Here is a 25293-nt window from a genome sequence, read left to right as displayed (position 1 = left end):
CAGCCATGGTAGACAACAGTATCGGCTCTCATTTATTTTTTGGAACCTATTAAAGTGAAGATCTGAAGTTCTCCTATATACATCGTTCACCCGGAATTTGTCCCTTCCCTTTGCCATATAGTTAATATAGAAGGGCAGCAGTGGAGAATTCAAATTCTTTATGACTTTTTATGGGATTTTTGTAATATATTATAGTGGTTGAATAAATGACTTTGCTGGCACCGTTGAACTGTGTTGGTGCCAGATGTGGGGAACGGATTTGGATGGGTTGAACTGTAAAAGTTCCGGATGTCGTAACTAGTGATGAGCGAGTATGCTCGTTGTTCGGGTGATCTCCGAGTATTTGAAAGTGCTCTGACATTTATGATTTGCGGCTACTTGACAGCCTGAATACATTAGCCGCAAATTATGCAGCTGCGGCTACAGAAACTAAATCTCCGAGCACTTCGAAATACTCGTAGATCAACTGAGAATGCTCGAGAAAACACAAGCAGCGGGCATACTTGCTCATCACTAGTCAGAACCCCACTTATCTGCTAATGAATAATATCATAGGTTAGGACAACCTTTATAAGGAGACTCAATGCCCATAGAGTTTTATCAGCAATCTTCCATGAAAAAGGCTCTCCTGAATGGAAAGAAAACTATTTAGTAAATGCCAACTTGTAGAGGTTGTTCAACCATTTAACCCATTTTTGCTCTACGATGTGTATATCCTTCTGTATGGCGGCACAAAAGCAAAAGATTTTTTTTTTAAATAGCATATTTATTGTACAAAACTAATACTAGATAAATAAAACTATATAATTGTACTGACCCACAGATGACACTAAATTTGTGCAGGACATGAGTAACATAACATTTAAAACGCAGATTATATACAGCAGAATTCTTTTTTTTTCCACCATAAAAAGTTAGGTAATAAGTTATGTATACTGCAAAATGGTTCAATGGACAAATACAACTCATCCTGCAAAGAACAGGCCTTCATATAGCTACTACTGGAATGCAATGAGGCAAAAAACATAAAAATGCTTCATCCTAAAGGCCTAAAAGGGTAATTAGTGAAGGGGTTAACAGGCTTTGAAACATGATTTGAGATATTAACCAAATCTCTACTAGGTGTTACTGGTGAAATAGTGATCTTTACTACCAAGAGAGAACTAATTTGCATGGTTTTCCATTGAGTATTGGTAGTTTGACTCCATACATACAGTAGCTTGTGTCGGCAAGGAGAGAGAGCATCCCTAAAGCTCCACCATGTCCTAACATTTTCATTTTTCTATAGTATGTTTGTTGGAATGAAAAAAATTCCACTGACATAAGTTTCCAGGTTTCCACATTTGAACTTGACTTTACAGATCACTTGACGTAAAGGGGTTAATCTGGGACTTTGTTTTTTTCTCTATATTTTTTACCACAAGGAAGTCTTTTTGATTGACAGCCAGCTCCCTGCTATGATAGGCCGAGCAGGCTGTTAATCAGCATGACGTCAGCAGTGATGCCCCATGTACAGAGCAGAGAGGAGGAAAAGGAACTGTTCTGTCAATGTGATGCCATCGGAGGTACGAAAATCGCCAGCAGGAGCAATACGTGACTATTCTGATCCAGGAAAGATCTTTGCAGGGCAGCACATTCGGGTAGTTAGCAACTACCTACTGATAAGTGCTTACCCCATAAGGAAAATAAGTCCTGGGATATCTCCAGTAAGTTAAATGATTTACACAGATTTTTAGACTGGCTATTACTTTTATGTTTTAGGATACAATATTTATATGCTATAGGATGCTCAACTGTAAAACGTATATGTCATGTCCAAAATGATGTACTACACTCACTGGCCACTTTATTAGGTACACCTGTCCAACTGTGTGTTAAGACTTAATTCCTAATCAGCCAATCACATGGCGGCAACTCAGTGCATTTAGGCATGTAGACATGGTCAAGACAATCTCCTGCAGTTCAAACCGAGCATCAGTATGGGGAAGAAAGGTGATTTGAGTGCCTTTGAACGTGGCATGATTGTTGGTGCCAGAAGGGCTGGTCTGAGTATTTCAGAAACTGCTGATCTACTGGGATTTTCACGCACAACCATCTCTAGGGTTTACAGAGAATGGTCCGAAAAAGAAAAAAAATCCAGTGAGCGGCAGTTCTGTGGCCGGAAATGCCTTGTTGATGCCAGAGGTCAGAGGAGAATGGGCATACTGGTTCGAGCTGATAGAAAGGCAACAGTGACTCAAATTGCCACCCGTTACAACCAAGGTAGGCAGAAGAGCATCTCTGAACGCACAGTGCGTCGAACTTTGAGGCAGATGGGCTACAGCAGCAGAAGACCACACTGGGTACCACTCCTCTCAGCTAAGAACAGGAAACTGAGGCTACAATTTGCACAAGCTCATCGAAATTGGACAGTAGAAGATTGGAAAAACGTTGCCTGGTCTGATGAGTCTCGATTTCTGCTGCGACATTCGGATGGTAGGGTCAGAATTTGGCGTAAACAACATGAAAGCATGGATCCATCCAGCCTTGTATCAACGGTTCAGGCTGGTGGTGGTGGTGTCATGGTGTGGGGAATTTTTTCTTGGCACTCTTTGGGCCCCTTGGTACCAATTGAGCATCGTTGCAACGCCACAGCCTACCTGAGTATTGTTGCTGACCATGTCCATCCCTTTATGACCACAATGTACCCAACATCTGATGGCTACTTTCAGCAGGATAATGCGCCATGTCATAAAGCTCGAATCATCTCAGATTGGTTTCTTGAACATGACAATGAGTTCACTGTACTCAAATGGCCTCCTCAGTCACCAGATCTCAATCCAATAGAGCATCTTTGGGATGTGGTGGAACGGGAGATTCGCATCAGGGATGTGCAGCCGACAAATCTGCGCCAACTGTGTGATGCCATCATGTCAATATGGTCCAAAATCTCTGAGGAATGCTTCCAGCACCTTGTTGAATCTCTGCCACGAAGAATTGAGGCAGTTCTGAAGGCAAAAGGGGGTCCAACCCGTTACTAGCATGGTGTACCTAATAAAGTGGCCAGTGAGTGTATGTCCACTATTGAAGCTGGATGAGACAAATTTAAAAACGCGTGCTTATTTTATTAGTATTTATAGAAACAATCTAAATGACCATAACCTTATCCAAGGCAAATATTACAGAAATAAATTGAAAACTGAATAAAATATCGTTAAACAAGACATATTAATTTACACACAGATTTCACTCATCATTTCACTAAAGGACTTTAGTGCAAGAAGTAAAGAAAAAAAATCATTACTTAAGAAATGAAATAAAATAGGAGTAAATGCTAGAACCGTTCTTGTTTAGGCCAAGTCAGCGACTGTAAAAATGTCCTGTATATTTACAGTTAACTGACCAGACAACTGGCGACAAGCATGGAAATGATTTACATGGGACCATTTAATGAGCTGAGGATGCACGACTCCCCAGCTACCATGTCACAGAAGGCACATTTCCAGACATTTTATTCTATACTCTACATTGTAGGTTACGTGCAGTTAGGCTCGGGGATGTGATCTTTTATGGAAACATTCTCAACAACCTTGGCTCAGCGTTTGCTTGCCAGGTCATTAAAAAGCACTGGCGGCCCTATTAGTACTGGGTAATGTTGCAGTAGAGGCTGTTAGGAGAAAGGGCATATTGCTTTATATTCACAGCTCTGACGGATACCCAATCAATTTCACAGCCCCTTTGCTTTGCAGTACACAGCCTTTTATATCGTATCGAGTCAGGAAAGCAAATGAAATCACACAACATAATCTTTATACTCCGCTCTTAGTATATTTCTGCTTTCAGAGCATTCGGTGAACTCAAACCTGGATCAAGCATGCAGATAGACCATCCATGATTAGGATTTTCCTACTTACATTCCGTGATTCGTATTATCAGAGTTACTATTAAAGCTAGCAGCATAGTGTACGCCTACTCTAAGGAAATATGAATTAGCTGCATAAAGCCATGAGACATAAATGCTGACATTACCAAAGTTAGATAGATGATTAGTGCTTTTCGGTGGCTCTAAAGGGTCGTACAAGTGACATTTTGAAAACTTGCTTAGCAGAAAAGTTGTTGACGCTGGATATTAATTTAAAGGGAATTTGTTTCTCTTTTCTTTTCCTTGTTTTGCTCTCCAGACGTAGATAAGATTGCATGAGCATAAAAGGAATGTTTTCTAGTAAGTTGCAGTTAGAGCTAACCTCTATCGAGCCTGCCATGTTTAAACATAGCTTCTTCACAGAGAAAGAGGGCTTGTGGCACCTATTCAAGAAGTTATTTACATATTTAAATTCTCATGCATGGCCTATAAGTCTCCTTACATCAGCTTTGCACTCTCCTCAGGAAGAAATGTTTCCCCTTAGACACCTTGTTTGAGGTATGTGCCAGTCCAATAGGTGGATGTGTTAATGACAGATCGTGTATGATACAGCAGCATGCGTATAGCTAGGTCTGCAAAAGAACTTTGAATCGAAAAACAAGCTATGAAGATAAAGAGCAGCCTCTGAGTGTTAGGCATCAGGTTCCTGTCGCTGCACAGCGGGAATCCCGAGCCTTACTTCCAGCGGTCTCCCATTCCTCTCCAGCCGCAGAGGAGGTTGCTCAGCAAACTAGTCGGTCCCGTCGCTCTGCCCAGACCAGCTCCGCGGGTTTGCTTGCTGCTGCCACCTCTGGCACAGCTATGGCAATACATGCTGCTCAGCAGCAAGATTCTCCAGGGACTAAGTCCTCATGTCGGGCCACTGAGCATGCATGTGGAGTAATCTCCTATTGGAGATCGAAGGTCACGTGCTCAGGTCCAGCTCCTTTTCGGATTGGCCCATCCGAGAAGCCAGGAAGGTCCCGGACGCTCGCGGCTATAAAAGGTTTGCATGGCCGCTTGGCCATGCGCTAGGATAGACTGTATTTTCAGACTATAAGGAGTGAGTGATGAATGCACGTATGAATGTCTCTGGTGAATGACTCATTATGAAACCCCTACCCTTGGTACGTATGTGTTGCGCAGCCTAGCCTGCTAGCACCCAGGCTTAGGTGTAAGTAGGTCAGAGTCTGAGTCAGGCATTAGTCTTCATCAGTGACTCAGCACGTCTCAGTGCAAGTGCTCCACACTCCATAGCCAGCGTCTATAGTGGCGTTCGTGGCAGCGACGCCGCGCGCTCAGTGGGCCTAGAGGGACTCTAACTCCGCTTCTTGGAGGTTGAGTTCTGTGGCTGCTTGCTGTACGCTCTTTGGCCGGGCTCTGTGATCTAAACAGGCTCCGGCATCCACGTTCAGCGGTTGTGCGGCTCTGTGAATTAACAGGTTCCGCACATTTTCACACTGGGTGATGTAACCCACGTGTGACTGTTTTCACGCCGCTCTATTCTTCCGTCATTGCCTAGCAGCAGTTACCACCTCTGCACGGTGGACCCCGGGCTGCGAACGCACCTACTACTACTTTATAATTTGGTGCGTTCCGCCAGCCCTAACACTGAGTTTGCATAAATTGTGCAGGAGGATGAAAACATAAGCTAATAGAGTCTTCTACGGCTATAAATTCCAAAAATGTTTTTTCACCCTAGTAATTTACCACAGGAACTAGAGATCTATCTATTTCTCCATTGCCATGCTGTACATGTTGAAGTCACTGCATCCTGCTGGGGAGCACTTTAAGGAAATTGTCGAGTGTGTAGAAAGGCATAAAACTGTGTGGGAGGCATAAACGGGCTATCATGCTTTGTGGGAACTGAAAAAACATTAAAAATACTATAAAATTACAAAAATGCCCGGCAGGAGGCGCTCAAAATATTCATGCCATTGGTTATTATAGTCACACAGACAAATGTGTATCCTTGCACATAAGTAATTATAAATAATTTCCAACAAGAGTGTAATCTCTATAAACGTAGGGAATATTCACACCACAGTATTAAAAAATATATTCAATATAAATCAGGCCCAATATATGTAACTTAATTAAATAACCTCAGTGTGAAAATAACTAAATATATCGTGGCAGAAAAAAATGCAAAAATACAGTGTAGTACTAGAAACCCACATTAAATTGCACATGAATGGTCGTGGCCCGATCTGATATATGCTGCAGGTTAAAATAAAAAGCCTCAATATCAGCAAGACTGAATAGTATCACAGCTGATAAAGTGCTAGAGGATTGCTGCATAAAGCCTCAAAGGTTCAACATTAAGATTAAAAAAATACTGTGTGGAAATAATCTGTGCCAACACTACAGGCAACTCACTCTGAATGTAATAGAAACCCACATTAAATTGCACCTGCATGATGGTAACCCAGTCTCATATATACTACAGATAAAAATAACGTCAATGTCAGCACAATTGAATAATATCACGGCTGAGAAAGTACTAGAAGATTGCTGCATAAATCCACAAAGGTTATACGTAAAGGGAAAAAAAAGGTAATACCTATGAAAACGTTGATGCCAGGTCTCTGGTGAGTGTGAATGATGCGACCTCCTTCACCCAAACACGTGTTTCGCATTAGCTTCTTCTGGAAGCAATCCTCTAGCACTTTTACAGCTGTGATACTATTCAATCTTGCTGATATTGAGGCTTTTTATTTTAACCTGTAGCATATACCAGATCGGGCCACGACCATTCAGGTGCAATTTAACCCCTTTACCCCCAAGGGTGGTTTGCACGTTCATGACCGGGCCAATTTTTACAATTCTGACCACTGTCCCTTTATGAGGTAATAACTCTGAAACGCTTCCATGAATCCCGGTGATTCTGACATCATTTTCTCGTAACATATTGTGCTTCATGCTTGTGGTAAAATTTAATTCATATAACTTACGTTTATTTGTGAAAAAAATGGAAATTTGCCGAAAATTTTGAAAATGTCGCAATTTTCCAACTTTGAATTTTTATGTCCTTAAATCACAGAGATATGGCACACAAAAAACTTAATAAGTAACACTTCCCACATGTTTACTTTACATCAGGACAATTTTGGAACCAAAATTTTTTTGCTAGGAAGTCATAAGGGTTAAAAGTTGACCAGCGATTTCTCATTTTTACAACACCATTTTATTTTTACGGACCACATCACATTTGAAGCCACTTTGAGGGGTCTATATGGTAGAAAATACCCAAAAATGACACCATTCTAAAAACTGCACCCCTCAAGGTGCTCAAACCCACATTCAAGAAGTTTATTAACTCTTCAGGTGCTTCACAGAAATGTTTTGAATATTTAAAAAAAATGAACATTTAACTTTTTTCACAAAAAAAATTTCAGGTTCAATTTTTTTTATTTTACCAAGGGTAAAAGGAGAAATTGGACTGGAAAAGTTATTGCGCAATTTGTCCTGAGTATGCTGATACCTGATATGTGGGGGGAACCACTATTTTGGCGCATGGCAGAGCTCAGGAGGGAAGGTGTGCCGTTTGACTTTTTCAATGCAAAATTGGCTGGAATTCTGATCAGACGCCATGTCACGTTTGGAGAACCCCTGATGTACCTAAACAGTGGAAAGCCCCCACAAGTGACCCCATTTTGGAAACTAGACCCCCCCAAGGAACTTATCTAGATATGTGGTGAGAACTTTGAACCCACAAGGGCTTCACAGAAGTTTATAATGTACAGCGGTACAATTAAAAAATCATATTTTTTCCACAAAAATGATCTTTTCACCCCCAATTTTTATTTTCCCAAGGCTAACATGACCCTAAAAGTTATTGTGCAATTTGTCCTGAGTACGCTGATACCCCATATGTGGGTGTAAACGACTATTTGGGCGCATGGCAGAGCTCGGAAGGCAAGCAGCGCCATTTGACTTTTTTGGCTGGAATTAAGATCGGACACCATGTCACTTTTGGAAAGCCCCTGATGTACCAAAACAGTGGAAACCCCCCACAAATCACACCATTTTGGAAACTAGACACCCCAAGGAACTTATCTAGGTGTTTGCTGAGAACTTTGAACCCCCAAGGGCTTCACAGAAGTTTATAACGTACAGCCGTACAATTAGAAAATCATATTTTTTCCACAAAAATGATCTTTTCACCCTCAATTCTTACTTTCCCAAGGGTAACAGGACCCTAAAAGTTATTGTGCAATTTGTCCTGAGTACGCTGATACCCCATATGTGGGGGTAAACCACTATTTGGGAGCATAGCAGAGCTCGGAAGGAAAGCAGTGCCATTTGACTTTTTTGGCTGGAATTGAGATCGGACACCATGTTGCGTTTGGAAAGCCCCTGATGTACCTAAACAGTGGAATCCCCCCACAAGTGACCCCATTTTGGAAACTAGACCCCCCCAAGGAACTTATCTAGATATGTGGTGAGAACTTTGAACCCACAAGGGCTTCACAGAAGTTTATAATGTACAGCGGTACAATTAAAAAATCATATTTTTTCCACAAAAATGATCTTTTCACCCCCAATTTTTATTTTCCCAAGGGTAACAGGACCCTAAAAGTTATTGTGCAATTTGTCCTGAGTATGCTGATACCCCATATGTGGGTGTAAATGACTATTTGGGCGCATGGCAGAGCTCGGAAGGCAAGCAGCGCCATTTCACTTTTTTGGCTGGAATTGAGATCGGACACCATGTCACGTTTGGAAAGCCCCTGATGTACAAAAACAGTGGAAACCCCCCACAAATGACACCATTTTGGAAACTAGACACCCCAAGGAACTTATCTAGGTGTTTGCTGAGAACTTTGAACCCCAAGGGCTTCACAGAAGTTTATATCGTACAGCTGTACAATTAGAAAATCATATTTTTTCCACAAAAATGATCTTTTCACCCTCAATTCTTACTTTCCCAAGGGTAACAGGACCCTAAAAGTTATTGTGCAATTTGTCCTGAGTACGCTGATACCCCATATGTGGGGGTAAACCACTATTTGGGAGCATAGCAGAGCTCGGAAGGAAAGCAGCGCCATTTGACTTTTTTGGCTGGAATTGAGATCGGACACCATGTTGCGTTTGGAAAGCCCCTGATGTACCTAAACAGTGGAATCCCCCCACAAGTGACCCCATTTTGGAAACTAGACCCCCTAAGGAACTTATCTAGATGTGTGGTGAGCACTTTGAACCCCCAAGGGCTTCACAGAAGTTTATAATGCGCGGGCGTGAAAATTAAAAAATCATATTTTTTCCACAAACATGATCATTTAGTCCCCAATTTTTATATTTTCCCAAGGGTACCAGGAGAAAATGGACCCCAAACGTTGTTGTCCAATTTTTCCTGAGTACCATGATACCCCATATGTGGGAGGGAAGTAGTGACGTTTTGGAATGCAGACTTTGATGGAAAGGTCTGCGGGTGTCATGTTGCCTTTGGAGAGCCCCTAATGTGCCTAAACAGTGGAGACCCCCCACAAATGACACCTTTTTGGAAAATAGACCCCCTAAGGAACTTATCTAGGTGTGTGGTGGGCACTTTGAACTCCCCCAGTGCTTCACAGAAGTTTATAACGCCCGGGCGTGAAAATAAAAAAATCGCATTTTTTCCACAAGCATGATCATTTAGTCCCCATTTTTTTATTTTCCCAAGGGTACAAGGAGAAAATGGACCCCAAAAGTTGTTGTCCAATTTGTCCTGAGTACACTGATACCCCATATGTGGGAGAAAACTACTGTATGGGCACACATCGGGACTCGGAAGGGAAGTAGTGACGTTTTGGAATGCAGACTTTGATGGAATGGTCTGCGGGTGTCATGTTGCCTTTGGAGAGCCCCTGATGTACCTAAACAGAGGAAACCCCCACAAATGACACTATTTTGGAAACTAGACCCCCTAAGGAACTTATCTAGATGTGTGGTGAGCACTTTGAACCCCCAAGGGCTTCACAGACGTTTATAACGCCTGGGTGTGAAAATAAAAAAATCATATTTTTTTCCCACAAAAATGATATTTTTGCCCCCAATTTTTTATTTTCCAAAGGGCAACAGGAGAAATAGGACCCCAAAAGTTGTTTTGCAATTTGTCCTGAGTAGGCTGATACCCCATATGTGGGGGTAAAACACTGTTTGGGTGCATGGCAGAGCTTGGAAGGGAAGGAGCACCATTTGACTTTTTCAACGCAGAATTGGCTGGAATTGAGATCAGATGCCATGTTGCGTTTGGAGAGCACCTGATGTGCCCAAACAGTGGAAACCCCCCAATTATAACTCCAACCCTAACCCCAGCACACCCCTAACCCTAATCTCAGCCCTAACCTTAGCCCCAACGGGAAAATGGAAATAAATACATTTTTTTAATTTTATTATTTTTCCCTAACTAAGGGGGTGATAACAGGGGGGTTTGATTTACTATTTACTCATTTTTCACAGTCTTTTACTAGGCATTGCTCCTACCAGCCAGTTTCCTACTCCACACTGATGAGGGGCAATACCCCGAAACAGCTGTCTGTGGATGGATACCATGTTTTGGCATAGGTGGTTTCCTTCATTGGAGACTGCCCTTCCCATGCTTGTTTCTTCCCGGGGAAAGACCTGGCTAGTCATTGCTTGCGTTGAGAAACATGTGATGGTGTCTCCGCAGCTCGTGTTTTGCATGTTTTTGCATATTTCCCATAAGGGATGGGGGCATTGCTCTAGAATCACTGCGTTGAGAAACATGTGATGGTGTCTCCGCAGTGTTGGATGTTGATCTCCATGAGTTCATTCATCCTCTTTTTTCACAGTGGTTTACTAGGCATTGCTCCTACTAGCCAGTTTCCTACTCCACACTGATGAGGGGCAATACCCCAAAACAGCTGTCTGTGGATGGATACCATGTTTTGGCATAGGTGGTTTCCTTCATTAGAGACTGCCCTTCCCGTGGTTGTTCCTTCCCAGGGAAAGACCTGGCTAGTCATTGCTTGCATTGAGAAACATGTGATGGTGTCTCCGTGGCTTGTGTTTTGCATGTTTTTGCATATTTCCCATAAGGGATGGGGGCATTGCTCTAGAAACACTGTGTTGAGAAACATGTGATGGTGTCTCCGCAGTGTTGGATGTTTATCTCCATGAGTTCATTCATCCTCATTTTTCACAGTGATTTACTATTTATGGCGGTTTTTATTTATGGCAGCTGTCACACGCTAAAAGACGCTTTTTATTGTAAAAATAGTTTATGCATCACCACATATTGAGAGCTATAATTTTTCTGTATTTTGACCCACTGAGTCATCTGAGGTCTTATTTTTTGCGGGATGAGTTGACACTTTTATTGGTATCATGTTCGGGCACGTGACATTTTTTGATCGCTTTTTTTCCGATTTTTGGGACGCAGAATGAACAAAAACCAGCGTTTCATAAATTTCTTTTGGGGGGTGCTTTTACACCGTTAAGCATGCGGTAAAATTGATAAAGCGGTTTTATTCTTCGGGTCAGTACTGTTACAGCGATACCTCATTTATGTCATTTTTTTATGTTTTGGTGCTTTTATGCAATAAAAACAATTTTATATAAAAAATAATCATTTTTGCATCGCTTTATTCTGCGAGCTATAACTGTGTGGCAGCTCGTTTTTTGCGGGACAAGATGACGTTTTCAGCGGTACCATGGATATTTATATGCGTCTTTTTGATCGCGCGTTATTGCACTTTTTGTTCGGCAGTATGATAATAAATCATTATTTTTTGCTTCGTTTTTCATTTTTATTTTTTAAGGGGTTCGCTAAAGGGGTTAACTAATGGGACAGTTTTATAGGGCAGGTCGTTACGGATGCGGCGATACCAAATATGTGCACTTTTATTGTTTTTTTTTTTATTTCCAAAAAATGAATTTATTAGGGAATTTTTTTTTTTTTCAATTTATTTAGCGATTTTTTAAAAATTATTTTTACACTTTTTTCTTTTTTAACTTTATTAGGTTGTCCCAGGGGGGACATCACTGTCCTGTGCCAGATCGCTGATCTTTCACATCACAGATCACTGTGACAGATCAGCAATCTGTCACAGGCAGTGTGCAGGTTTCCTCCTTGCCTGCGCTTTGCAGGCACTAAGGAAGCCAGCTCCCTGCAGGCCCCCGAAGGTCCCCGTCGCCATCATGGATCCGGGGACCTGCAGGGAAAGAGCCCCCCGCAGCAGCACTGCACATTGCGCTGCTGTGGGGTGCTCAGGGAAGCACGGAGGGAGCCCCCTCCCTGCGGATGCTTCCCTTTAACCTCCGGTACACCGCGATCGTGTTTGATTGCGGTGTGCAAGGGGTTAACATGTCGGTGCGGTCCGTGACCGCCCCTGACACATAGTGCCGGGTGTCAGCTGTGATAATCAGCTGACACCCGGCCGCGATCAGCGGCGCTCACCACGTGGGCGCTGCTGATCACGTTAGACATACTATCCCGTCCATGGGCAAAGGGGCACTGTATTTTTGTATTTTTTTCAGCCACGATATATTTAGTTTTTTTCACACTGAGGTTATTTAATTAAGTTACATATATCGGGCCTGATTTATATTCAATATATTTTTTCATACTGTGGTGTGAATATTCCCTACATTTATAGAGATTATACTCTTGTTGGAAATTATTTATAATTACTTATGTGCAAGGATTCACATTTGTCTGTGTGACTATAATAACCAATGGCATGAATGTTTTGAGCGCCTCCTGCTGGGCATTTTTGTAATTTTATAGTATTTTTAATGTTTTTTCAATAAAATTTGATATTTTATTCTCATACTGGATCTCTTCATGATTTTTGGTGCCGTCATGGTATATTGGCCCAAAAATGTTTGTTTCTGATATTTTGAAGTGCCAGAATATATGTGGTCTTTGGACTAATTTCAAGTACATTTTATAAGTTGTAAAACTGACATTTAGCTGAGGGGGACATACAGTAGTACTAGTATCGCTTTAGAATCTACTGTCTGCTAAAGATGAGCAGGCAAATTTGAAGGACTATGGTCCAGCGACCATTTCAGAATTCCGTTGTTGCTGGAGGATAGTTCTATGAACTATCTCCCACTTGCTAAAATCCCTAGTGGACCTGCTTATCAGAATAGCCGCTGAGAATGTTGGCAGGTAAGAGGTGGTTTGTAGGACTCCCATCTGACGACCACAGAAAACGGATGTGGCTGCTGACCAGGGTCCTGTGAATTGATTCACACATCTCTATATTTAAGTGGATCCACATTAGTGCTAAAGTACTAAGATTTAGTGTAAAATGTTCTTGTCATCTTATTATTGTGCTATATAAGGGGCGAGGTGACAGTTGTGGCTGAGTGCGCTTCCTTCACACCCCGCATCCCTACCGGAATATGGGAGTCCTAACTGAGTGTGTGTTGCTGTTACTTCGGCAATACACCTCTGCAGACCGCATTCTGCCGCATGACATGGCAGGCCGGACCAGTAGAGATAGATGGAACCTAGAGTCCAAAAATAAACTTTCCTTTAACAACTTGATGAGAAGTATATACGCAAGATAGCTGATTCAATACATTGAGAATATTTCTACACAATCAAGAGGCAGGAACTTTATGGATACATGTGGCGGTACATTGCTTCTACTACATGTTACCTCATTCCAGCAAACCTTTATGGGAACCTCCATATTCCCTTGTGAGAATCACATGGGGCAAGGTCAGTGTCAGTATTGCCCCTCATAGCTTGACTCAAATCCCAGTTAATTCGTGAGGACCTCACTGGATGAGGTATGTCAGTATGACTCCTCATGACTACTCTCACAGTCCATCCTATGAGGGCCACACACTCCTTGTTTTTCCACTGCATCTTCTACTCATGTCCCAGCCTGGCCATCTTCTCTCATATGACCCTCAGGCCTGGCTACATTCCAGCTTCCAATCTACTACAGATAATCATTTGCTTAAGACATGCTTGCCAGAGATAATGAATACTTCCTTCGGCTTAGTCCTTGCTTTAAGGGGGCTTTACACATAGTGATATCGCTAAAGCGTCACCGATTTTGTGACGCAGCAGCGATATCGCTACATGTGATACTTACCTCCGACCGGCTCCCCCGCTGGCTATCGCTGATCGCGCGAGATCGTCCACGTCCATTTCTCGTCGTCAGCCTCCTGCTGACGCCGACAAGCAAGCTATGGACGCGGGCGGAAGACGGCGGTCATCGCTTCGTCTGAAAGGTAAGTACGACCGCCGAGCATCGCTACATCGCTGGTGAGATCTGCCTGGGTGGCAGCCCCCTAGTGACCATTTAGCGATGCACCAGCGATGCTGACTGGGTCGTATCGTGGTCAGGTTCGCTGGTGCATCGCTAAATGTAAAGGGGCCTTTAGGCCTCCATGCCTGAGATAAGGAACCCATCTTCCTCTTATTCCTTGCTAGGCCCCCCTTGCCTGAGATATGGAATCCATCTGCCACTTAAACTTTATTTCTTCAGAACATGCTATCAAATATGGCCTCCCTTACTTGGCACACAAACACCCATTTCTGCAAGCAGCAAGACATTAGGTCTTTTACTTCTCAATACTTTTTCCTACCTGCCTCACAACAGGAAACCTTCTTGTGCCCACTTAGCTACACTCTTCCTGGACTGGCTTCAAAAGTTAAAGGGGTATTCCCATCTCCAAGAACCTATCCCAATGTGTAGCAGGTGTAATAATAATAATATTAGCAAATACCTTCAATTAGAAATTTTCTGATTTGCTATGTCTCTTTCCTCATATGCAGGCATTGCAGGACCTTAGGTCTCCATGGTTATGACCACTGATATAGTGATAGTTAGTTAGCTAGTTGCAAGTGGTATGTCACTCGCCACAAGGAGAAACTTTACCCCTTAGAACCCATCTCTAGAAGCGTAGTATGCGTTCAATTGATTTTTCCATCATTCCATGTAAAGATAAGCAGATTGCTACTCACAACCTAGCTCCACTGTCCAGGTCAGTGCTCCCTTGCTGTGGACATAATTACCTTACTCTTCGGGATCCCAGGCTTGTCTTATATTAATTAACTAGGCTGGAGAGATGTCACTTGTGCGCCACACGCCAGACAGATGACATTACCCCAGGCCGGCAAATCAAATGATGCAATGAGGAACCTGGAAGATCAGGAAATTTGCGTAGCTCCCGTCCAGGACCAGAGAGAATTGACCTCGACCGTAAACCAAGGTTGCAAAAAATGATCCGACAAAAACTGTGGATCTATGAGATGCAGCACCTTTATGGTACATTATAGGTGTTAGCGTCTGAAATCAAACAACTTTATATGCCGGGACCACACAACAAAAGGAACTCTATAGTTCTATGCTGTGAGTCGTGGCCACCGAGTGAAAGTGTGTAGGACTGTGATGCAGTTTTATGCCACATAATAAAAAATGAAATTACAAATGTGAGTTATTGAATCCACATGGAAACCACATTCTACAATTAATCACAGTTCATCTCACACTGATTACAACACTAATAGTGTTTACTAACTGTAAACTAATCATTCGAAATCTATACTTAACTCCACTACTGTGATATAGTATCTACCATGGCAATAGCATTTATCAACAATATGCATGCTGTTCTTGAATTAAATTGTGATTAATTGGCTGCAATAACAATTAATTTATTTGCAAAGGTCCCACAATAAGTAATATATACATATTTTTTAATACGTTTTTATATATTCACCATTTTTTTTTCCTTTGACAGATATAGGTTATATTTTATTATATTATTATTATCATTATTTTATTTATGATATATTTGTTGTTTCTGTGTCATTATAAGTTTGCCACTTTTTTCATATATTGTGTTATGATAAATTATATGTTCACAACATTTGAGAGACTTTTTATCTCCTTTTTTTTATTAATGTCCCACAAATGGCAGTTAGTGATGGACCATTTTGTATAATTTAATATTGTATCATTTATCAAGAAATCTGATGTTTGATTGATCAGCATATGATCTTTTCAAGATGACCCATAAACATGCTGATCAATCAGAGCCATGCAAATGATCTTATATATTCATCTACAGGATATCCAAACCCTTCATGTTAACACCCGCTACAGTGAATTAACTCGGATCCATCACTCACAGCTTGTCAGAATGTCAAATAGATTTCATGCTTACTCAATGACTCATTGACAAATGACTGATAAAAAATATTAAATTTATCCAGTTCATTTTCCTAGACTGAAAAGATTCCAAGTGGTTGTTTCATTTGAGAATACAGGTGCATTGGTTCTAGTAACAAATGTACTTTAGCTGTCCTCGAGATTTTAAATAATTCTTTAAAGTTAATTGTATTGATATCAATTATTAGTAAGAGAGAATGCTCACTATATTCAAACACACATACAATATTAATACCATTGTCTGAGTCCACTTTGGTACTCCTTGGCAGTCAGATCAGACATCCTGAGAGCCTCTTGCAATCTCTAGACCTCCACGACTTCATGACCATGATAGAAGTGTATGCCGGAGCAGAGTAGTGCAAATCTTTTTGCTCATCTCTAAATATTATACATTGTAACTATGATTTATTCAAAAATTCTTATGGAGTATATGCTTTACATGGCTGACATACTGTATATAGCTTGGCTGAAAACTGGTAGTTAAAAATATGGGTAGTAGACTAGCATAGCTGCCAAATTTAACCAGAACTGCTCAGAATTTGAAGATATTGTCTGTGGTAGTTCATGCATTCTCTGTCCAAAAAATGGTGAGGTCATGTACTGTAAACCCCATACAAAAGCGGTCAAACTGATCTAACTTGATATGTTCCAGAGGCATTCCAGGTGTTGTTAAGTATAGACTTAAGATCTCACTGTTAGCTCTGTTGAAATGTCTTTATTTGGCAAATTGGTGAATAAGCCTTCTTATTTTGTCAAGCCAGAGCTGGTATGTCACTCTTCACAAGGAGAAACCTTACCCCTTAGACCCCAGTCCAAGCCTCTCACTTAGTCAAATCAGTTCTCATACTTTGCACTGACGAGGGCCATTATCCTGAAACACTGTGGCTGCAAACTGAGATTATGATTTGGCTTTTATCCTACGTCATATTGCAAGACTCAAGGAGAAGTCATTATTATGGGGGACTTCAACTACCCTGAAATACATTGGGGAACCGAAACCTGCAGTTCCAACAAAGGTAATAGGTTTTTGACAACTATGAGAGACAATTACCTTTCACAACTGGTTCAGGACCCAACAAGAGGGGGGGCACTGCTAGACCTAATATTATCCAACAGGCCAGACCACATATCAAATGTAAGGGTTGGGGGTCACTTGGGTAATAGTGATCACAAATTAATAAGTTTTCATGTATCCTTTAATAAAATGTGTAGTAGAGGGGTTACAAGGACACTAAACTTCAGGAAAGCAAATTTCCAACGGATGAGAGATGATCTTGGTGCAATTAACTGGGACGATATCCTGAGACATAAAAATACACAAAGAAAATGGGAGACGTTTATTAGCATCCTGAATAGGACCTGTGCACAATATATACCGTATGGGAATAAACATGCTAGAAATAGGAGGAAACCACTATGGCTAAATAGAGCTGTAAGGGGTGCAATAAGAGATAAAAATAAAGCATTTAAAGAATTAAAGCAAGTAGGTAGTGATAAGGCATTAACTAAATACAGAAGATTAAATAATTTCTGTAAAAAGCAAATCAAAACAGCAAAGATTGAGACAGAGAGACTCATTGCCAGAGAAAGTAAAAATAATCCCAAAATATTCTTTAACTACATAAATAGTAAGAAGCTAAAAAATGATAATGTTGGCCCCCTTAAAAATAGTCTGGGTGAAATGGTGGAGGAGGATGAGGAAAAAGCCAATATGCTAAATGACTTTTTTTCGACAGTGTTTACACAAGAAAATCCCATGACGGATAACATGATCAGGGATAAAAATTGTCCATTAAATGTCACCTGCTTAACCCAGCAGGAAGTACGGCGGCGTCTAAAAATCACTAAAATTGACAAATCCCCGGGCCCGGATGGGATACACCACCAAGTACTGCAGGAATTAAGCACAGTCATAGATAGACCATTATTTTTAATCTTTAAAGATTCCATAATAACAGGGTCTGTACCACAGGACTGGCGTATAGCAAATGTGGTGCCAATATTCAAAAAGGGGACAAAAACTGAACTTGGAAATTATAGGCCAGTGAGTTTAACTTCAACTGTGGGTAAAATCCTGGAGGGTTTTCAAAGAGATACTATACTGGAGTATCTGGAGAAGAATAAACTTATGACCCAATATCAACATGGGTTTACAAGGGACCGTTCCTGTCAGACTAATCTGATAAGCTTTTATGAAGAGGTAAGTTCCGGACTGGACCAAGGGAAGGCAGTGGACGTGGTGTACATGGACTTTTCAAAAGCTTTTGATACGGTGCCACACAAAAGGTTGATACATAAAATGAGAACAATGGGGATAGGGGAAAATATGTGTAGGTGGGTTAAGAGCTGGCTCAGGGATAGGAAACAAAGGGTGGTTATTAATGGAGCACACTCGGACTGGGTCACAAGTTAGCAGTGGGGTACCACAGGGGTCAGTTTTGGGCCCGCTTCTTTTTAACAAATTTATTAATGACCTTGTAAGGGGCATAGAGAGTAGAATTTCAATATTTGCAGATGACACTAAACTCTGCAGGGTAATCAATACAGAGGAGGACAATTTTATATTACAGGAGGATTTATGTAAACTAGAAGCTTGGGCTGATAAATGGCAAATGAGCTTTAATGGGGATAAATGGAAGGTCATGCACTTGGGTAGAACGAACAAGATGTATAGATATGTGCTTAATTGTAAAACACTGGGCAAAACAGTCACTGAAAAAGACCTGGGTGTATGGGTGGACGACAAACTCACATTTAGTGGCCAGTGTCAGGCAGCTGCTGCAAAGGCAAATAAAATAATGGGATGCATTAAAAGAGGCATAGATGCTCATGAGGAGAACATAATTTTACCTCTATATAAGTCACTAGTGCGACCACACTTAGAATACTGTGTACAGTTCTGGTCTCCGGTGTATAAGAAAGACATAGCTGAACTGGAGCGGGTGCAGAGATGAGCGACCAAGGTTATTAGGGAACTGGGGGGTCTGCAATACCAAGACACGTTATTACACTTGGGGTTATTTAGTTTGGAGAATCGAAGGCTTAGGGGTGATCTTATTACAATGTATAAATATATGCGGGGACAATACCAAGACCTTTCTAATGATCTTTTTACTCTTAGACCTGTGACGGGGACAAGGGGGCATCCTCTACGTCTGGAGGAAAGAAGGTTTAAGCATAATCACAGATGCGGATTCTTTACTGTACGAGCAGTGAGACTATGGAACTCTCTGCCATATGATGTTGTAATGAGTGATTCCCTACTAAAATTTAAGAGGGGACTGGATGCCTTTCTTGAAAAGTATAATATTACAGGGTATATACACTAGTTTCCTTAGTGTTGCGTTGATCCAGGGAGCTAGTCTGATTGCCGTATGTGGAGTCGGGAAGGAATTTTTTTCCATAATGTGAACCTTACTGTTTGCCACATGGGTTTTTTTTGCCTTCCTCTGGATCAACATGTTAGGGCAAGTTAGGATAGGATATGGGTTGAACTAGATGGACTTAAAGTCTCCCTTCAACCTTAATTACTATGTTACTATGTTACTATGTAAGACTTGTTAAAGAATTGATTGTGACTTGTAGGATCGCTGCTTCCAACATTTGGCGCTATACAGTTCAAGTCCTCTTTCTCTCTGAAGAAGCAATTTGCATATTTATTTAGTACATACACTATTTAAATATACCTCCTAGTACACACAATTTTACTTCCTATAGGTATCTGCACACTAATTATATATGAGCAGAAATCTAGTAAATACAAGATGTAAGTATCAATAGCAAACACATTAAAGTCATGGTGAAAAGTTTTGAGACTGACACATTTTGGTTTTTACAAAGTTTGATGCTTCAGTGTTTTTAGATATTTTAGGCAAATGTTGCTATGGTTACTGAAGTACAATTATCACCGTTTCATAAGTTTTAACACTTTAATTAACAAATACATCTAGTTTATGCAAAGACCCAATATTTACAGTGTTGCCCCTTATTATTCAAGACTTCTACAATTCACCCTGCCATGTTGGATATCAGTTTTTGGGTCAACAACCGACTGAAGACAACCTATTCTTGTCTAATCAGTGCTTGGAGTTTATCACAATTTCTGTGTTTTGCTTGACCTCTCACTTAATGAGGATTGACCACAAGTTAAAAATGGGATTGACTTCACTGGAGTTTCCTAGCCATGGACCGAAAATTTCAATATTTTGTTCACCAAGCCACTTAGTTATCACTTTTATCTTGTAACATTGCGCTCCATCATGCTGGAAAAAGCAATGTTTTTCAGCAAATTAATCCTGGATAATTGGGAGAAGTTGCTCTTTGAGGATGTTTAGATACTGTTCCTTATTCATGGAAGTAATTATAGGCAAAATTGTGAGTGAGCCCACTCCAGTAGATGAAAAGCAACAATAAACATGAATGGCCTCACGATGCTTATTGTTGACATGAAACGGGACTCATGGTAGTGCCCATATTTTCTTCTCTGGACAATCATCCTTCTAGATGTCCAAAATAGCCTGACAGGACTTAATAAAAAACAATCTTTACTGTAGTCCTCTGTAGTCATTCCCTTTACTTTCTACAGAAAGTCAACCTTTCCTTGATGTTTTTCTTGGAGAAAATGAATTGTTTTTGGCACATTTTGTCATTAGGCCAGCCTCCAAAATCATTCACCTAACTGTACGTGCAGACGGACAGACACCTGCCTGCTGCTATTCCTGAGCAAGCTCTACGTTGATGTTGAACCAATCCCATATCTGAGTCATCTTTAGGAGACTGTCTTGGATCTTGCTGGAATTTCTTTGGCACTCTGAAGTCTTCTTTGCAGCAGTTCAACTTTCTTTTAAGTTCTTAATCATCGGATACATTTTTGGTTTAAGGGAAACTTATAAGCAGCAATGTCCTTTCCTGTAAAGCAATTTGAATAAAGCAATGATAACTGCATGTTCTTCCTTGCAGATAACCATGGATAACATGGGTAGATAATTATTTTAAGCACTATTTGCTTTATAAAGCACCCAGTCTGCTCTTATAATTTAATTAGCATGACAAAGTGACAAAGTGACATCAGCTGCCTTGTCCTCATTAACACATTCTCCTGAAATAAGTAGAAGATGACTGAAATTATGTAAACCGGCCATTTTGTGGCAGGGTTGAAATTCGGTGGAAATGGGGCTCAAATATACATTTAAAAAAATAGCAGAGAAACTTCTGGCATTTACTACATTATAAATAATTATAGTTAGTTACATACACCTATTTGTCTACTAAATCCGCCTTCAGCAGACAAAAATTGGACATGCTGTATTTTATTGGCTTAATCCATTGGTTTTGGGATTGCCAAAGTTGAGCTGAGCATTAATGGAAGGGATTTAGGACATATCATTATTAACATAAGTATCATCATATCAGATGCACAAAACATTTGTCTGGTACTTTAGTAAATATTTCCTCTGTGAGACATACTTTACAAATTCAATGTTATCCCTAAAACAATTGATTTTCATGTTTATTTTCCACAGTGAATTGCAGGGAGGAGGTTAAATGTAGCAAGATCTCATTATTTCCATGGGATTGGCAATAGTTTATGTCTACTCATAATCTGTATGGAATTACAACAGCTAATAATTAAGTGTAAACTATCACAATTATTAGCAATGACATTTTCCTGCAGGTCACCATGAGCTTCATCACATAAAATAGATTAATCATCCAGTTAGTCCAATTAAGTTATGTGCAGCTACAACGACTCTATTTAATTAGACCCTTCTGCATTTTTTAAAGGTCAGTCCAGGAAAGTAAACATGCACTTTTCAAACATTAGCAATAGAAAATGCTGTAATTTTACAAGCCTTTTTTTGACAGTTACAAGACACCCTGACCTTAATGTGATGCCCTTAAAATAGATCTTCCCTAGACTAGTTAAAAAAATGCTGCATTTTATTTTACTACTTGTAGCTTGTAAATTTAGCTCCATCAGCTTGTAAAAGTTTTAAACGAGTCTTCTGCGAAACTTTACACATATAGCACTTTGTTACTGTTTTACATGCTCCTCTCAAACATCCTGAAAATTTGGTAACTGCAAACTGCTCCGTAAACATCCCCTTGTATTATTCTCTGCACCCAGTTACAATAAAAAAAAGTCCAGATTCATGTGAGCTAAGGGTTATACCTGCTAAATGCTAGAGGGAAAACTGATACCAGCATGTAGCAATGGCTCAAAATGTAAAGGGACTGGATCACTGGAGCTGGAAATAAATGAAGGCAACTTGGTACAGCACAAGAAACCCAAAGGAACTCTCTATATTTTTTGCATGAGTTTAAAAATGTGGTGACACCACGGCCTGGTGTCCATGGGGAGCAGAGCGGAGTGCATCACTGGTTTCTCAGTGGCCATCTACCTGAGGCCATGCTTGCGCAGACTGAGATCTTGGCAGCCCTCGGCTTCAGGTCTCAATCTGCATACGCACGGCCTCCAGTGGCCATGAAGCCAGGGGCCGCCGACATCTCAATCTGTGCACGCGCCGCCTTTAGCGGCCCACAGCTTCAGGAAAGATGGCCGCAGGGAAACTAACAATGCACTCTGCACCACCGACACTGAACCTCAGCATCGCCACACTTCTGCAGCCGCCAGTTCCACTGCTATACTACTGCCCCAACCCTCCGGTAAGCCTGCATTCAGACTGTAAGAGGCACCCCTCATTGTCCTTCAAATTTTTTGGGGGAAAAGTGCATCTTATAGTCCAAAAATACGGTAACTCTCTGATTTAAGGATATATAAATTAAAAGTTTGAAAATTTTCCTTTTTTGTAAATTTTTTTATATTTTCATAAATAAACTCAAATCATATTGATCAAAATTTCCCACTAGTATAAAGTGGCATGAAAAAAAAATTCTTAAAATCACTGGGATATGTTGAAGCGTTCCAGAATTATACACTCACAGAGTGACACTGATCAGAATTGAAAACATTGGTCTGGTCAGGAAGGTAAAAACAGGCTGGAGAGTGAAGGGGTTAAAATTGCCAGTGTTGCTGCCTTTCCTTTAAGTCTACCAAATTCCATATGTACATAGATTATACCCTATACAACATTAGGTGTATTTACTATAATAGTCACAGAAAATTCTAAAGCATGTCTACCATGTGTGAGCCATAGCAAAAAATCATCTGATACTGTATGATACTGCATTTATTGTATATAATGATTCTGGACTAGAAAATTACTTTGTTTTTCATTGTAGAAAATGGATTCAAATACTATATCAAGACGCAGACAGATTTTGGTCCATGATGCTGATGGTCTGAAAAACTTTTGGGAGAAGAAAATTGAAAAACAGACAGTGGAGCATCAAGTTGAGGATGCAAGACGACATAAGAGTGCACTTTCCAAGTAAGAGTTCATTAATATTTTAACTAATTATGCTTACGATTGCCTATTTCAATAAAATGAATTCAAATATCTTAAAGGGTTATTCTCATGTTACTAACCTGGTATTCTTAGTTAACATGAAAATAAACAAGTTTGCAATAGATGTGCTTTTTCTATCTGCTGTCATTCTCCTGCAAGGGGAGCTTTTGACGTAAGATGTTTATAGCTCACTGCTATGGAGACAGACTACCAGATGGTGGCCAAATGTGCAGTAGGAGCATTCAGGTTTACATCTGAAGATCTAGCTCCTGAGATCCCAGCCACTTCTAACCAGCCCATCTATTTCTATGGAGCAGTTTAACAGTGCTGCTTACCTTCCCCTCTAAGGCCGGTTTCACATTTGCGTATGGAGGAGCTGCGGAGGGCTGCGGACTTCCTCTGTGAAGCTCTGCCCACTGCTGCACATCCTCCGGTCAGTTCCGCCTACGTCCGCATACTTCTGCATGCGGCCTGCATACCCTATCTTTAACATTGGGTACGCAGGTCGTGCGGATTTATGCGGATGCCTGCGCATGCGTCGTTTTAACGATGCGGTGACCCGCGTAGAACGCAACATGTTGGAATTTGATGCGGTCGGCACATCGTCAAAACCATGCATTTTATTAAGACCAAAGTCAACTCGGCCATCTACCAGGAACATTTAGAGCACTTCATGCCTCCCTTAGCCGAAAAGCTTTTTGGAGATGGAAATTTTATTCTCCAGCAGGACTTGGCACCTGTCCAAATTGCGAAAAGTATCACTGTGCTTGATTGGCCAGCAAACTCACCTGACCTTAACCCCATAGATAATTTATGGGCTATTTTCAAGAGAAAGATGAGAGACACCAGACCAAACAATGTAGACAAGCTGAAGGCTACTAGCAAAGCAACCTTGGCGTCCATAACACCTAAGCAATGCCACAGGCTGATTGACTAGACGCCACGTCACATTGATGCAGTAATTAATGTGAAAGGAGCCCCGACCAATTATTGAGTGCATTTACTGAACATACATTTCAGTAGGTCAACATTTCAGATTTTAATATAATTTCTCAAGCTGGTGTTATAAAGTATTCTAATTTACTGAGATAATGACTTTTGGGTTTTCATTGTCTGTAAGCCACAATCATCAACATTAACAGATATAAACACTTGAAATAGATCACTTTGTTTGTAATGACTGTATATAATATATGAGTTTCACTTTTTGTATTGAAGAACTGAAATAAATTAACTTTTTGATGATATTCTAATTTTGTGAGAAGCACAAAGATGGTTATCAAATAAAGTTTGTTATTTCCTCCTCGTATGAGTCACTTTACCTTCTCTTGTCTCCTGAATTCATCATTCAGCTAAAATGATATACTGGTATACTGGGTATACTAATAGATCACAGACTGCACATGAGTCAACAGTATGATGCTGCAGTAAAAAAGGCAAACACAGTTCTAGGATGTATTAAGAGAATGCTTAGAGTCTAGATCATGTGAAGTAATTATCTCCTTCTACTCCTCCTTGGTCAGACCTCATCTGGAATACTGTGTCCAGTTCTGGGCACCACATTTAAAAAAAAAATAAATGTGAAAAGCTGGGGCAAGTTCAGAGAAGAGCTATTATGATGATGAGTGGACTGCAAGCTATGAAGATACGGATTAGATATTAGAAAAAACTTTTTGAAAGTGAGGGTGATCAATGAGTGGAACAAGCTGCCACGAGAGATGGTGACGAGTTCTCCTTCAATAGAAGTCTTCAAACAGGGGCTGGACAGACATCTGTCTGGGATAATTTGAATTTTACGGAATAAATATTAACATAACAAACCACAAAAATACTCACCCACGATCCGAAGCAGTCCACG

At 40.7% G+C, this 25293-nt stretch overlaps 1 protein-coding gene across 1 annotated transcript in view; it reads left to right on the top strand.

Moving 5' to 3' along the window:
* Positions 1-25293, top strand: part of LOC141089040 (protein FAM240B-like) — a 51555-nt gene that overhangs the window by 7836 nt on the left and 18426 nt on the right. Inside the window, exon 2 of the mRNA XM_073575308.1 lies at positions 23269-23417. Coding sequence (XP_073431409.1) covers positions 23272-23417 — 146 coding nt within the window. The 5' untranslated portion in view covers positions 23269-23271. The remainder of the gene's footprint in view (positions 1-23268; positions 23418-25293) is intronic.

This window comes from Dendrobates tinctorius, unplaced genomic scaffold, assembly GCF_039654945.1.
Source record: "Dendrobates tinctorius isolate UK_male_01 unplaced genomic scaffold, ASM3965494v1 ptg000044l, whole genome shotgun sequence".
NCBI lineage: Eukaryota > Metazoa > Chordata > Amphibia > Anura > Dendrobatidae > Dendrobates > Dendrobates tinctorius.
Note: the sequence above shows the minus strand (reverse complement) of the source record. Positions and strands in the feature narration are given on the sequence as shown.